At 45.9% G+C, this 15,337-nt stretch overlaps 1 protein-coding gene across 1 annotated transcript in view; it reads left to right on the forward strand.

The window, feature by feature from the left end:
* The first annotated feature begins 712 nt into the window (after window positions 1-712).
* The window catches only part of LOC121568290 (urotensin-2 receptor-like), a 15,540-nt gene continuing 915 nt past the window's right edge, over window positions 713-15,337 (forward strand). Inside the window, exon 1 of the mRNA XM_041878847.2 lies at window positions 713-1,944. Within this exon, the coding sequence (XP_041734781.1) occupies window positions 813-1,907 (1,095 nt within the window). The 5' untranslated portion in view covers window positions 713-812 and the 3' untranslated portion in view covers window positions 1,908-1,944. The remainder of the gene's footprint in view (window positions 1,945-15,337) is intronic.

A 15,337-nucleotide genomic window follows, 5' to 3' on the forward strand; every position in this document is an offset into this window, starting at 1 on the left:
GGGTATAGGGGAGGGTCACTTGTTTTTTTTTTCAAGTATTCTAGGAGGGTTTAGGTAAAAATATATTTTACTGAAGGGAGGGCCATCCATTTTCATTTCAGAGATGTCCGATTTTCTCCAGGTATCCCTTATTATAAATAACGTATAGTCCCTTAGCGATAGAGACAGTTAATAACCCTGAATGCATGTGCCTACAATTTTCCAATTAACATATAATTAATCTGTAGAAAGCAGTGGAGGCTGCAGAGGGGAGGACGGCTCATAATAATAGCTGGAACGGAGCAAATGGAATGGCATCATTGTATTTGATACCATTCCACTAATTATGCTCCAGCCATTACCACGAGCCCGTCCTCCCCAATTAAGGTGTCACCAGCCTCCTGTGGTAGAAAGTCGACACTCAATTAATCTTCGTTAAAGAATTTACCTTGCCTGCTAAAAATCATGCATGAAACGCACCTTCTTGTTTGGCAAATGATATGTGATTTATTTTGGCACTGCTCATGAATGAACTCAGAATGAATGAAATACAGTGTAGGCTACTATATACTGTACTGTATATTGTGTTATGTTTTTATATTTTATGCAAGACCCACGAGAGAGTGACTGGGGAAGAGTTCGATGACTGACGTCAGAATATCCGAGAGGACAAGAGGCAGCGCGCGCAGAAGAATATCGCCGACGTCAACACACAACCTGCACCGGTGCGCTTCACTGGCTAACTAAAACTGCTGCACTTTTACAACTTCTCCACCATAAACACAACACCGGAACAACAACGGAACGACACCAGAAAGGCTCTACACGGCGCGATGAACCACAACAGTACTGTTAACCAGAATGTCAGTCCGCCAGCTCCAAACAGCGGCTCGGGGAGCATTGTGGACGAGCTGGTTATCACCTCCACTTTCGGGACCTTGTTGTCGGTCGTCTACATAGTCGGCGTGTCGGGGAATGTGTACACTCTGGTAGTGATGTGTCATTCTATCCGCTTCGCCACCTCCATGTACATCTCAATCATTAATCTAGCGCTAGCGGACCTCCTGTACCTCTCCACCATCCCGTTCGTGGTGTGCACCTACTTCCTCAAGGACTGGTACTTTGGAGATGTGGGCTGCCGCATTCTCCTCAGCCTGGACCTGCTCACCATGCACGCCAGCATCTTTACCCTCACTGTGATGTGCACGGAGCGATACCTGGCCGTCACCAAGCCCCTGGACACGGTCAGGCGCTCCAAGAGCTATCGCAAAGCCCTGGCCTGGGGGGTCTGGCTTCTCTCCCTGGTCCTCACCTTACCCATGATGGTCATGGTCACGGAGACCACCAAGAGCGCGCCCGACGGGGCAGTGAAGAGGATGTGCGCGCCAACCTGGGCACCCCGAGCGTATAAGATCTACCTGACCGTTTTGTTTGGCACGAGCATCATGGCGCCTGGGTTGATTATCGGCTATCTGTATACGAAGTTAGCCCGCACTTACTTAGAGTCCCAGAAGAACTCAGTCGTCAACAAAAGGAACAAGCGCTCCCCGAAGCAGAAAGTCTTGGTAATGATTTTCACTATAGTTCTGGTGTTCTGGGCGTGTTTCCTTCCGTTCTGGATATGGCAATTGTTCCCGTTGTACCGCAACAAACCGTTAAGCCTGGCCTCTAACACGCACACCTGTATTAACTACCTGGTGGCCTGTCTCACCTACTCCAACAGCTGCATTAACCCCTTCCTCTACACCCTCCTCACTAAGAACTACAGGGAGTACCTGAAGAACAGACACAAGAGCTTCTACCGCTACACCTCATCGTTTAAGCAGCGCACTCCCAGCTTGTATTCCTGTGGAAAGTCGGCATCCTCCTCGAATCAGTTTGAGTTTAACTCGGAGACGCTGGTGATGGGGGCTGTGAGGGGACAGTGAGCGTTACAAAGGGAGAGTGGTTCTGGAACCACAACAAGTAACCAGTCTATCTATCATAATATTTTACGCAAAAAATATCAACCATTTTACGCACCTGTCAAGCACACAAAAGCATTTTGCTACGCTTTACATTGTCATGTGGCTGGATATATTATGGTTGTTGTTTTATCCTAGAAAAAAGGAATGTCAGCAACTTTGGTATGTTCCCATGGTGATTTAATCAGACACACAAAAAATACAACGTTTCGATCCTAGTTGGTTCTTTATCAAGTCATACACCTGATACATAGCCGCAGGAAGTAGGGGTGCTGAGGGTACTGCAGCATCCCCTGAAAAATCAGAATAAAAAATATATATTAATAAATAAATATTTTTTGGGGGGGAAATCATTATTATTTCACAAAATTAGTGCACTGGGCCTTTAATAGTCCTGTATGGATGCTATAGCCATCTGTGAAAAAAATCACAGCACCCCCACCCACAAACTACTTCTGTTGTATTATCCTTCCTTCCTCCATTTCTTCCTTCATTCTCTCCTTCCATCCATCCATCCTTCCTTCCTTCCTTCCTTGATTCATTCATTCATTCCTCCTAACCCTCAAGTTAGATATGACTGGACAGTGGACAGGTCAATCAGGGCCAGTGTCAACTCAGGGCAGAGAGAGGACTTGTGTGGAGGAGGAACTGGTTTTACATCTTTTTGACTTTGAGTCTCTTGTGCTATATTCTACCTGACTTCCTCCTGTTGTGTCTTCCAGCATATAGTATCCATGGCTCTAGTGAATGGCAGGTAGACTCTAATAACTACTTTCATTGAATACCACAGCAGGAGGGAGGAAGACACTGTGGAGGTGGAAGATATAGCTCAGTAGACTAAGCACACAGGTGAAAGTGTAGAATATAGAGTTAACTGCCAAAATAAAGGAAACAGCGACATAAAGTGTGTTAATAGGGCGTTGGGCCACCACGAGCCAGAACAGCTTCAATGCACCTTGGCATAGATTCTACAAGTGTCTGGAACTCTATTGGAGGGATGCGACACCATTCTTCCATGAGAAATGTGGTATTCTGTTGATGGTGGTGGAAAGCGCTGTCTCAGGCGCTGCTCCAGAATCTCCCATAAGTGTTCAATTGGGTTGAGATCTGGTGACTGAGATGGTCATGGCATATGATTTAAATCGTTTTTATGCTCATCAAACCATTCAGGGACCACTCGAGCCCTGTGGTTGTGGGCATTGTCATCCTATGGGGGAATAGTAATTGGTAGCCAAAATAATGGCCTTCCCAGCATTTTTATACATAACCCTATGCATGATGGAATGTTAATTTCTTAATTAACTCAGGAACCACACCTGTGTGGAAGCATCTGCTTCCACACAGCCCTCATTTATTCAAATGTTTCAATTATTTTGCCAGTTACCTGTTGATCAGTAGCCTGTGAGTCACACAGGAGTAAAAGCACTTCCTCTTCCTGGTTTGTCGCTGTCTGTCTGGCAGAGAAGAACGGGGGGACATCTCAGTAGTGGAACACAGGTTGGTATCAATAGCGTCATATTCAAACATCCCATTCCCAGCTGGGGGGGGCAAGCCCGCAGCCCGCTTCTATGCATTACAGCGCAAATCACTGCTGAAGTCCACCTCTATCTCTCAATATTGGCCACCATTTACAGTAATTGGATATTTGAGTGATAATAAATAAAAGTGTACTATTCCTGACAAGTATGTATGGTTTAGGTTAATTTTCCATTCATTGTGAGCTCTGCCTGTCAAGCAGAAAAAATGATGTATTTGCCCATGTGTATTGCTAGCTAGAAATAATGTTTTCAAGCTAGAGACTTTGAAAGGTCGCTTAAAAATGACGGTAAGCTGTGTACCTTTTTCGGTCCAGTGGGCCCCCATAGATTTTTTTCTCACTCAGATATCATTAACATGGCATAAGTCTTGGCAAAATGGGTAGAATTGCAGGAGACTTGCTGTAAAACTGCAAAAGAAAAATCTCTGCCCCATGGTAAAATGAGTAGAATTGCATGACATTTGTTATAAAATTGCTAAACTTTTCTCTGCCCCGTGGCAAATGTGTAGAATTGCAGGAAATGTACTTTAAAACTAAAAATGTTCTCTCTAAATGACACAAGTTTGCTTAGCTACATGCCAAATGGATATGCTACCCTTACGTAGCCTTTCTGAAATCGTGTGATGTTTACTGATCATGAAAAGCATGCAGTTACTTGCTGTATAGCTATGATATACAGATAAATGTGCTGAATTATTTTGCATGTAATAATCGGAAATAAGTCATTCTGATGTGCTCTACAAGGGGTGATCATATTACAACCAATAATAACGGCACGCAGTTATCAATGGTTTAAGCCAAGCTGGGTGTCTCGTTCTGCACCTTATTGTGACGTTTATTAATAACAACCTATAGGCTTTCCTCTCTTTCCTCTCCTTCATTTGCACTAAGGTGAAGAAACTGTGTAGGCCTTCCAGTCTTTATCCTCTGAGTGCAGAGTGGTCGCTGTCTACTGTCATGTGGTGCTGAAGATCGGAACTTCGTAACACTGTTATGACCGCTGGCCATGGTGCTGAAGGTCTGAACACCGGTATGACCTCTGGCCTTGGTGCAGATGGTCAGAACTTCAGAACACCGGTATGACCTCTGGCCTTGAAGGTCGGAACACCGGTATGACCTCTGGCCTTGGTGCAGATGGTCAGAACTTCAGAACACCGGTATGACCGCTGGCCTTGGTGCTGAAGCTCGGAACTTCGAAATACCGGTATGACCTCTGGCCTTGGTGCTGAAGGCGGAACACCGGTATGACTGGTGGCCTTGGTGCTGAAAATCAGAACTTCGGAACACCGGTATGACCTCTGGCCATGGTGCTGAAGCTCGGAACTTCGGAACACCGGTATGACCGCTGGCCTTGGTGCTGACGGTCGGAACTTCAGAACACCGGTGTGACCACTGGCCATGGTGCTGAAGGTCGGAACTTTGGAACACCGGTATGACCGCTGGCCTTGGTGCTGACGGTCGGAACACCGGTATGACCTTTGGCAATGGTGCTGAAGATCGGAACTTTGGAACACCGGTATGACCACTGGCCATGGTGCTGAAGGTTGGAACTTTAGAACACCGGTATGACCTCTGGCCATGGTGCTGAAGGTCGGAACTTCGGAACACCGGTATGACCTCTGGCCATGGTGCTGAAGGTCGGAACTTCGGAACACCGGTATGACCTCTGGCCTTGGTGCTCACGATCGGAACTTCGTAGTATGACAGTTTACCATGGTGCTGAAATCTACGTTTTTAGCTTGGTTTGTTTAGATCGGGCCTTCTACACGTTACAAAGTCACCACAATTCTCCTTCATCCTGATCACATATCAGTGTTTCATTTGATCATCAGTGGATCTTTGTTTCATCCAATATGGTTGTATTTTACATTTGAAACTATTCGTCAGGACAGGAGCATCTGTTCCGGTTGTGCTGTCCTCGTGGCGGCTAATGAACGATGGGTAAATCATAACTCATGTCTTAAGTACAGCACAGAAGCTTGTTCAGTACAATCTGCTTCATCAGGAACCGTCACACCACCATCTACCTTCACATCTCTACCTCCTCGAACTCACCTCTCACCCACGCAAATATAAGGATTTTTCTGCCACTGAAAACCTTGGGTGGGCCGCCTAAGAGTTTTTTCTGGTCGCCAAAGTCCAAACAGTAAATAAAATAAAAACATAATAATAATAAAAAAAATGTCATGATTCATTTTCGGGATGGGAAAACACTTTCAGTGTAAACTTAAACGACTAAAACCAGATATAAAGTATGTAAAAAAGATAATGGACCTATATACACTGCTCATAAAAATAAAGGGAACACTTAAACAACACATCCTAGATCTGAATGAATGAAATAATCTTATTAAATACTTTTTTCTTTACATAGTTGAATGTGCTAAAAACAAAATCACACAAAAATTATCAATGGAAATCAAATGTATCAACCCATGGAGGTCTGGATTTGGAGTCACCCTCAAAATTTAAGTGGAAAACCACACTACAGGCTGATCCAACTTTGATGTAATGTCCTTAAAACAAGTCAAAATGAGGCTCAGTAGTGTGTGTGGCCTCCACGTGCCTGTATGACCTCCCTACAACGCCATGACTGACCCACCGCCAAACCGGTCATGCTGGAGGATGTTGCAGGCAGCAGAACGTTCTCCACGGCGTCTCCAGACTCCACGACGTCTGTCACATATGCTCAGTGTGAACCTGCTTTCATCTGTGAAGAGCACAGGGCGCCAGTGGCGAATTTGCCAATCTTGGTGTTCTCTGGCAAATGCCAAACGTCCTGCACGGTGTTGGGCTGTAAGCACAACCCCCACCTGTGGACGTCGGGCCCTCATACCACCCTCATGGAGTCTGTTTCTGACCGTTTGAGCAGACACATGCACATTTGTGGCCTGCTGGAGGTCATTTTGCAGGGCTCTGGCAGTGCTCCTCCTGCTCCTCCTTGTACAAAGGTGGAGGTAGCGGTCCTGCTGCTGGGTTGTTGCCCTCCTACGGCCTCCTCCACGTCTCCTGATGTACTGGCCTGTCTCCTGGTAGCGCCTCCATGCTCTGGACAGACACAGCAAACCTTCTTGCCACAGCTCGCATTGATGTGCCATCCTGGATGAGCTGCACTACCTGAGCCACTTGTGTGGGTTGTAGACTCTGTCTCATGCTACCACTAGAGTGAAAGCACCGCCAGCATTCAAAAGTGACCAAAACATCAGCCAGGAAGCATAGGAACTGAGAAGTGGTCTGTGGTCACCACCTGCAGAACCACTTCTTTATTGGGGGTGTCTTGCTAATTGCCCATAATTTCCACCTGTTGTCTATTCCATTTTCACAACAGCATGTGAAATTTATTGTCAATCAGTGTTGCTTCCTAAGTGGACAGTTTGATTTCACAGAAGTGTGATTGACTTGGAGTTACATTGTGTTGTTTAAGTGTTCCCTTTATTTTTTTTGAGCAGTGTATTTTGTAATAATATAATATTTGAGAACTAACAATCACCAAAATAGACAGTCAGGGAGAATTGAAAATGTCTAAAACCATGAATTTAGCAGTATTGATTTTGTTATTATGTTTGAGCAAAAGAACACAGCATTAGCCATGGCAAAACGGATAGAATTGCAGCAAATTACCTTTCAAACTTTAACATTTTCTCTCAGCTCCATGGAAAAATGGGTTAAAAATGCTAACATTTCAAATACACCGCCAATATGGGGGACTCTAAAATGTTCTCTCAAATTCAGTCATGTCGATGTGTAGACTGCACCCCCTTCCACGCTCTCTGCCACGCCCCCTGCCACGCCCCTTCCAATAATAATGTGCATATGTCCTCTCCTCTGAGGGAAGTCACAGCTCATAACTTATGACTCCCAGAATTAAAACCTAAACTGATTTCATGCATACTAATCATATGGAAATGACATCATATGACATCTGAAGTACAGTGAGGGAAAAAAAGTATTTGATCCCCTGCAGTTTGCCCACTGACAAAGAAATGATCAATCTATAATTTTAATGGTAGGTTTATTTGAACAGTGAGAGATAGAATAACAACAACAAAATCCAGAAAAACGCATGTCAAAAATGTTATAAATTGATTTGCATTTTAATGAGGGAAATAAATATTTGACCTCTCTGCAAAACATGATTAGTACTTGGTGGCAAAACCCTTGTTGGCAATCACAGAGGTCAGACGTTTCTTGTAGTTGGCCATCAGGTTTGCACACATCTCAGGAGGGATTTTGTCTCACTCCTCTTTGCAGATCTTCTCCAAGTCATGAAGGTTTCGAGGCTGACTTTGGCAACTCGAACCTTCAGCTCCCTCCACAGATTTTCTAGGTGATTAAGGTCTGGAGACTGGCTAGGCCACTCCAGGACCTTAATGTGCTTCTTCTTGAGCCACTCCTTTGTTGCCTTGGCTGTGTGTTTTGGGTCATTGTCATGCTGGAATACCCATCCACGACCCATTTTCAATGCCCTGGCTGAGGGAAGGAGGTTCTCACACAAGATTTGACGGTACATGGCCCCGTCCATCGTCCCTTTGATGCGGTGAGGTTGTCCCCCAAAGCATAATGTTTCCACCTCCATGTTTGACGGTGGGGATGGTGTTCTTGTGTTCATAGGCAGCATTCCTCCTCCTCCAAACACAGCGAGTTGAGATGATGCCAAAGAGCAGTTATTTTGTGTTTATTCCATTTGTGAATAATCGCAACTGTTGTCACCTTCTCACCAAGCTGCTTGGCAATGGTCTTGTAGCCCATTCCAGCCTTGTGTAGGTCTACAATCTTGTCCCTGACATCCTTGGAGAGCTCTTTGGTCTTGGCCATGGTGGAGAGTTTGGAATCTGATTGATTGATTGCTTCTGTGGACAGGTGTCTTTTATACAGGTAACAAACTGAGATTAGGAGCACTCTCAGCTCGTTACCTGTATAAAAGAGACCTGGGAGCCAGAAATCTTTCTGATTGAGAGGGGGTCAAATACTTATTTCCCCGTTTTTCTGGATTTTTTGGCCTAGCCAGTCTCCAGACCTTAATCCCATAGAACATCTGTGGAGGGAGCTGAAGGTTCGTGTTGCCAAACGTCAGCCTCGAAACCTTCATGACTTGGAGAAGATCTGCAAAGAGGAGTGAGACAAAATCCCTCCTGAGATGTGTGCAAACCTGGTGGCCAACTACAAGAAACGTCTGACCTCTGTGATTGCCAACAAGGGTTTTGCCACCAAGTACTAAGTCATGTTTTGCAGAGAGGTCAAATATGTATTTCCCTCATTAAAATGCAAATCAATTTATAACATTTTTTACATGCGTTTTTCTGGATTTTGTTGTTGTTATTCTATCTCTCACTGTTCAAATAAACCTACCATTAAAATTATAGACTGATCATTTCTTTGTCAGTGGGCAAACGTACAAAATCAGCAGGGGATCAAATACTTTTATCCCTCACTGTAGCTGCGTTGGAAAGCACCATATGTCAAGACCTGAAAATCTCTCCCTCTCTCCCCCTACTAATGGTCTTATTGTCTTTTACAGTGGCAGACACTCCTGGTGTCCTTTCATTAAACATGGATTAGCTTGTCAGATGAAATCTTTGAGTCAGACGGTCAGAGAGAGAGAGAGGCAGTGGTCACTGTATCACTTTACCTCACAGAGCCGCCTGACTCACGCTCATCAATAATAATGATCCAAATTAGCCACAGAGAATAAATATACTAGGCCAGCAGATAACACCGGAGCCTTGTTGAATGTTTCTGTGATGTCCATCATACTCTCAGATTGCAAGGTGTATTTCCCCTACACAGTGCACTACTTTTGACCAGGGCCAATAGGATGCCATTTGGAGCAGAGTGGAGCAGAGCCGAGTGATTCCCTAACCCCCATCTCTGTTTGTTAATGGCGGCGCAGGGTAAATAGGACAATTATAACACTGGGCTGTGCTTTAGCCAATGAAGGTTTGTGTTACTCAGAGCGCTCCAGAAGACGCTGGGTTCGGCCCGTTACGTACTCGGAGCAGGAATGAGAGACAGTTGGAGGTTTTACAGTTGGAGGTTTGTTTTAATGAGGATATTAAAACGGGAATGGAAACCCTAGGATTTAGAATGCCAGATCTACTTCATAAAGTGTTTCCATTCCCCTTTAAGGAAATGGCACTGGACTTACAGTACCAGTCAAAAGTTTGGACACACCTACTCATTCAAGGGTTTGTCTTCATTTTTACTATTTTCTACATTGTAGAATAATAGTGAAGACATCCAAACTATGAAATAACACATATGGAATCATGTAGTAACCAAAAAAAGTGTTAAACATATATATTTGAGATTCTTCAAATAGCCACCATTTGCCTTGATGACAGCTTTGTACACTCTTGGCATTCTCTCAACCAGCTTCATGAGGAATGCTTTTCCAACCGTCTTGAAGGAGTTCCCACATATGCTGAGCGCTTGTTGGCTGCTTTTCCTTCACTCTGCCGTCCGACTCATCCCAAACCATCTCAATTGGGTTGAGGTCGGGGGAATGTGGAGGCCAGGTCATCTGATGCAGCACTCCATCCCTCTCCTTCTTGGTAAAATAGCCCTTACACAGCCTGGAGGTAGGTGTGTTGGGTCATTGTCCTGTTGAAAGATAAATGATAGTCCCACTAAGCCCAAACCAGATGGGATGGCGTATCGCTGCAGAATGCTGTGGTAGCCATGCTGGTTATGTGTGCCTTGAATTCTAAATAAATCACATACAGTGTCACGAGCAAAGCACCCCCACACCATAACACCTCCTCCTCCATGCTTTACGGTGGGAACAACACATGCAGAGATCATCCGTTCACCCACACCGCGTCTCACAAAGACACTGTGGTTGGAACCAAAAATCTCAAATTTGGACTCCAGACCAAAGGACACATTTCCACCGGTCCAATGTCCATTGCTTGTGTTTCTTGGCCCAAGCAGGTCTCTTCTTATTATTGGTGTCCTTTAGTAGTGGTTTCTTTGCAGCAATTCGACCATGAAGGCCTGATTCACACAGTCCCCTCTGAACAGTTGATGTTGAGATGTGTCTGTCTCTTGAACTCTGTGAAGCATTTATTTGGGCTGCAATTTCTGAGGCTGGTAACTCTAATGAACTGATCCTCTGCAGCAGAGGTAACTCTGGGTCTTCCATTCCTGTGGCGGTCCTCATGAGAGCCAATTTCATCATAGTGCTTGATGGTTTTTGCGACCGCACTTGAAGAAACTTTCAAAGTTCTTGAAATGTTCCAGATCGACTGACCTTCATGTCTTAAAGTAATGATGGACTGTCGTTTCTTTTTGCTTATATGAGCTGTTCTTGCCATAATATGGACTTGGTATTTTACCAAATAGGGCTATCTTCTGTATACCACCCCTACCTTGTCACAACACAACTGATTGGCTCAAACGCATTAAGAAGGAAATAAATTCCACAAATTAACTTTTAAGAAGGCACACCTTTTAATTGAAATGCATTCCAGGTGACTACCTCATGAAGCTGGTTGAGATAATGCCAAGAGTGTGCAAAGCTGTCATCAAGGCAAAGGGTGGCTATTTGAAGAATCTCAAATATAACATATATTTTGATTTGTTTAACACTTTTTTGGTTTCTACATGATTCCATATGTGTTATTTCATAGTTTTGATGTCTTCACTATTATTCTACAATGTAAAACAAATAGTAAAAATAAAGAAAAACCCTTGAACGAGTAGGTGTGTCCAAACTTTTGACTGGTAGTGTATGTCTACGTTCCACTTTAGGGTCAAGTAACCGTGAAAAAGTCTACATGGGCCGTTTTCAACCACGGAACTTAAAGTGAATCTAAATTAAGTTGATATTTTATTATGGAAAAATGATGATCAGATGAGATTCATGATGAAATCTTTTGAAAAGAAAAAGACATCAATATGGACCGCTGCTATAGCAGGGTGATGGCGTGGGTGTGGACTGGGAAATTCAAGGTCCAATTCAACAGTCAGAACTTGTTCAAGGCACTTTAAAGGAGGTGAAATAAAGTTTATGTTTATTTAGCCTTATATTATCTTGGTATTGATCAAAGTCCCTGTGTAGAGACACATTGAACTTTTTTGAAGTCTTTTCAAAGCACTCTTCAAACAAGAGTGCCTTGAAAGTAAGTACTGAATCCCACAGGTTTCCTGTGTGACAACGTGGTAGCCATCTTTACTTCCATGGTCTCCTTTGTTACTCAAAAGATCGGTTCAGCAGACTTCAACTAAACATCCCCTGGTGTGAACCGCAATTGTTATGCACTTCACCACCTCATATGCAACTCTACATTTTCCACGGTTTCTTTCACAGTTTACTTAACATGGTTTTCCGTCCTGTTGTTTCTACCTCCCGGTCTCTCCTAATTTCACACACTTCCATCCTCCCTCTCACTCCTCTCATCCTTCTCTCCTCAGAGAGGAAAGCTGGCTCTAACAGGCACCCTATGAAGGGCCTGAGGAGATATAGGTTACACACCTACTATCACACACACTAATGAAAAGTTCACTTCTATCCCCTATAGAAGGGAGAGATTTGTAGGTTCTAACTTCTCACTAAGACGCTAACTTCAATCTTTCACAATGTGTGTGACAAATACTGAAACGTGCTGTTCTTTTCAATCAAGACAACAAACTGGATTATTAATATGCATCTGATGTCCAAGAAGACAGACTGATCTGATTGAAGATTAAATAAATTAACAGACGTGGAGCTGACGGAGGACATAATGGGATTTAAACCCTGACTCCATTCCAGCCATTATTATGAGCAGCCTTCCCCTCAGCAGGCTCCACTGCCCTAGGTCTACACCTCAATAGTGTAAATGGTCCCTAGGTCTACACCTCAATAGTGTAAATGGTCCCTAGGTCTACACCTCAATAGTGTAAATGGTCCCTAGGTCTACACCTCAATAGTGTAAATGGTCCCTAGGTCTACACCTCAATAGTGTTAATGGTCCCTAGGTCTACACCTCAATAGTGTAAATGGTCCCTAGGTCTACACCTCAATAGTGTAAATGGTCCCTAGGTCTACACCTCAATAGTGTAAATGGTCCCTAGGTCTACACCTCAATAGTGTTAATGGTCCCTAGGTCTACACCTCAATAGTGTAAATGGTCCCTAGGTCTACACCTCAATAGTGTAAATGGTCCCTAGGTCTACACCTCAATAGTGTAAATGGTCCCTAGGTCTACACCTCAATAGTGTAAATGGTCCCTAGGTCTACACCTCAATAGTGTAAATGGTCCCTAGGTCTACACCTCAATATTTTTTCCCAATAATATTTTATCTCAAATTGTTTGGGAGTAAGTGGAAAGAGGGGTGAAGAATAAAAATGGTGCTGATTCGTTTAGGGGAGCAGGCTTCATAAGCAAACGCATGAACCATGTCCCTAGCTCAAGATTGGAAACACTGTTTCTTGTCCTGAGCGTCTGGGTGTAAAATGGGAAAAGGCTAGTACAATGACTTCCTTTAGAGCTTAATGTGTTTCAGAAAGCCTAGGGTGAGTCATAAACCCAATTCTGATTCCCCCCTCTCTTTCCCTTGAAGTGAGAACTCATTCAATCCCCTTCAATAATTTTGATGTCCAAAACTAGGTTACTTCAGGTCATTTTATTTCTTCCAAAACACACACACACACCGATAATGTTCCCATCATACAGACATATCCCATTTGATCAATGATAAGCTTGACATATAAAACAGTCAAATTGCTTTTCAACTGTGGGGTTTCTTCTCAGAAGAAAACACATCGTCACTGGTCCCATTCCCTGTGTTAGTGAACGGCATGGAAGTGCACAAATACCACCAGGCCGCCTCTCCAAAACCCATTTCTCTGAGGCCTGTTTTTTTGCTTTGAGCCATGTTTCTAGTGGCGCGGCAGATCATAGGGAAAACCATTGGTGCACCAACACAGAGACGAGAGAACAGTTGGAAGACGAACGAACGAGGCAAAGTTGACATGAGATAGAAATGGAGGTCACAGGCATTTGACCCATTCTGCAACAATCAATATAGAGACCCATGGAAAAAGGCAAAACATTGTATAAAACCAATGTACTTTTATATAACTTTATTTAGACTGAAGAACTGTACAGTAAGTGGAATGTGATGGAATTGCAGTACAACCCTGTTTCCTTTGGCACTGATAAAACTGGCACGTAAAGGCTGATCCAGAGACAGTTTTGGGTTTTGTAGCCCCTGATGGAGGAGGGTGGACAACTGACCAGTGTATTAAATCATCTCCATGATGTCCTCTCCTTCGTATTTCTCCTTGCCTCTACCATCAGTGATGTGATCAGCATCACATAGAAAAGTAAAAAGCATTCATTTCTGTTTGTTTTAATAAGACGCCGAATTATCAGGAAAATCTGACCCCTCTCTCGCCTCTCCCCCCCTCCCCTCCCCTTCTCTTCTCCCTCCCCTCCCCTCCCTCCTCTCCCTCCCCTCTTCCTCTCCTCACTCCCCTCCCCTTCTCTCCTCACTCCCCTCCTCTTCTCCCTCCCCTCCCCTTCTCTCCTCACCCATCTCTCCTCTCCCCTTCCCTCCCCTTCTCTCCCCACTCCCCTCCCCTTCTCCCCTCCCCTCCCCTTCTCTCCTCCCTCCCCTTCTCTCCTCACTCCCCTCTTCTCTCCTCACCCATTTCTCCCCTCCTCTCCTCCCTCCCCTCCCTCCCCTTCTCTCCTCACCCATCTCTCCTCTCCCCTTCCCTCCCCTTCTCTCCCCCACTCCCCTCCCCTTCTCTCCTCCCTCCCCTTCTCTCCTCACTCCCCTCCTCTCCTCTTCTCTCGTCACCCATCGCTCCCCCTCCTCTCCTCCCTCCCCTCCCTCCCTCCCCCTCTCTCCTCCCTCCCCTCCCCTCCCTCCTCTCCCTCCCCTCTTCCTCTCCTCACTCCCCTCTCCTTCTCTCCTCTCTCCCCTCCCTCCCCTTCTCTCCCCCCTCCCCTCCTCTTCTCCCTCCCCTCCCCTTCTCTCCTCACCCATCTCTCCTCTCCCCTTCCCTCCCCTTCTCTCCCCACTCCCCTCCCCTTCTCTCCTCCCTCCCCTTCTCTCCTCACTCCCCTCCTCTCCTCTTCTCTCGTCACCCATCGCTCCCCTCCTCTCCTCCCTCCCCTCCCTCCCAACCCCTTCTCTCCTCCCTCCCCTCCCCTCCCTCCTCTCCCTCCCCCTCTTCCTCTCCTCACTCCCCTCTCCTTCTCTCCTCTCTCCCCTCCCTCCCCTTCTCTCCTCACTCCCCTCCTCTTCTCCCTCCCCTCCCCTTCTCTCCTCACCCATCTCTCCTCTCCCCTTCCCTCCCTTCTCTCCCCCACTCCCTCCCCTTCTCTCCTCCCTCCCCTTCTCTCCTCACTCCCCTCCTCTTCTCCCTCCCCTCCCCTTCTCTCCTCACCCAATTTCTCCTCTCCCCTTCCCTCCCCTTCTCTCCCCACTCCCCTCCCCTTCTCTCCTCCCTCCCCTTCTCTCCTCACTCCCCTCTTCTCTCCTCACCCATTTCTCCCCCTCCTCTCCTCCCTCCCCCTCCCTCCCCTTCTTTCCTCACCCATCTCTCCCCTCCCCTTCTCTCCTCCTCCCCTCCTCCTCCCCTCCCCTCCCCTTCTCTCCTCCTCCCCTCCTCTCCTCCCTCCCCTCCCCTTCTCTCCTCACCCATCTCTCCTCTCCCTCCCCTCCCCTCCCCTTCTCTCCTCACTCCCCTCTCCTCCCTCCCCTCATTCCCCTTCTCTCCTCACCCCATCTCTCCTCTCCCTCCCCTTCTCTCCTCCTCCCCTCCCCTCCTCACTCCCCCTCCCCTCCCCTTCTCTCCTCCCTCCCCCTCCTCTCCTCCCTCCCCTCCCCTTCTCTCCTCACCCATCTCTCCTCTCCCTCCCCT

This window comes from Coregonus clupeaformis, chromosome 1 (genome assembly GCF_020615455.1).
Source record: "Coregonus clupeaformis isolate EN_2021a chromosome 1, ASM2061545v1, whole genome shotgun sequence".
Taxonomy (NCBI): Eukaryota; Metazoa; Chordata; class Actinopteri; order Salmoniformes; family Salmonidae; genus Coregonus; species Coregonus clupeaformis.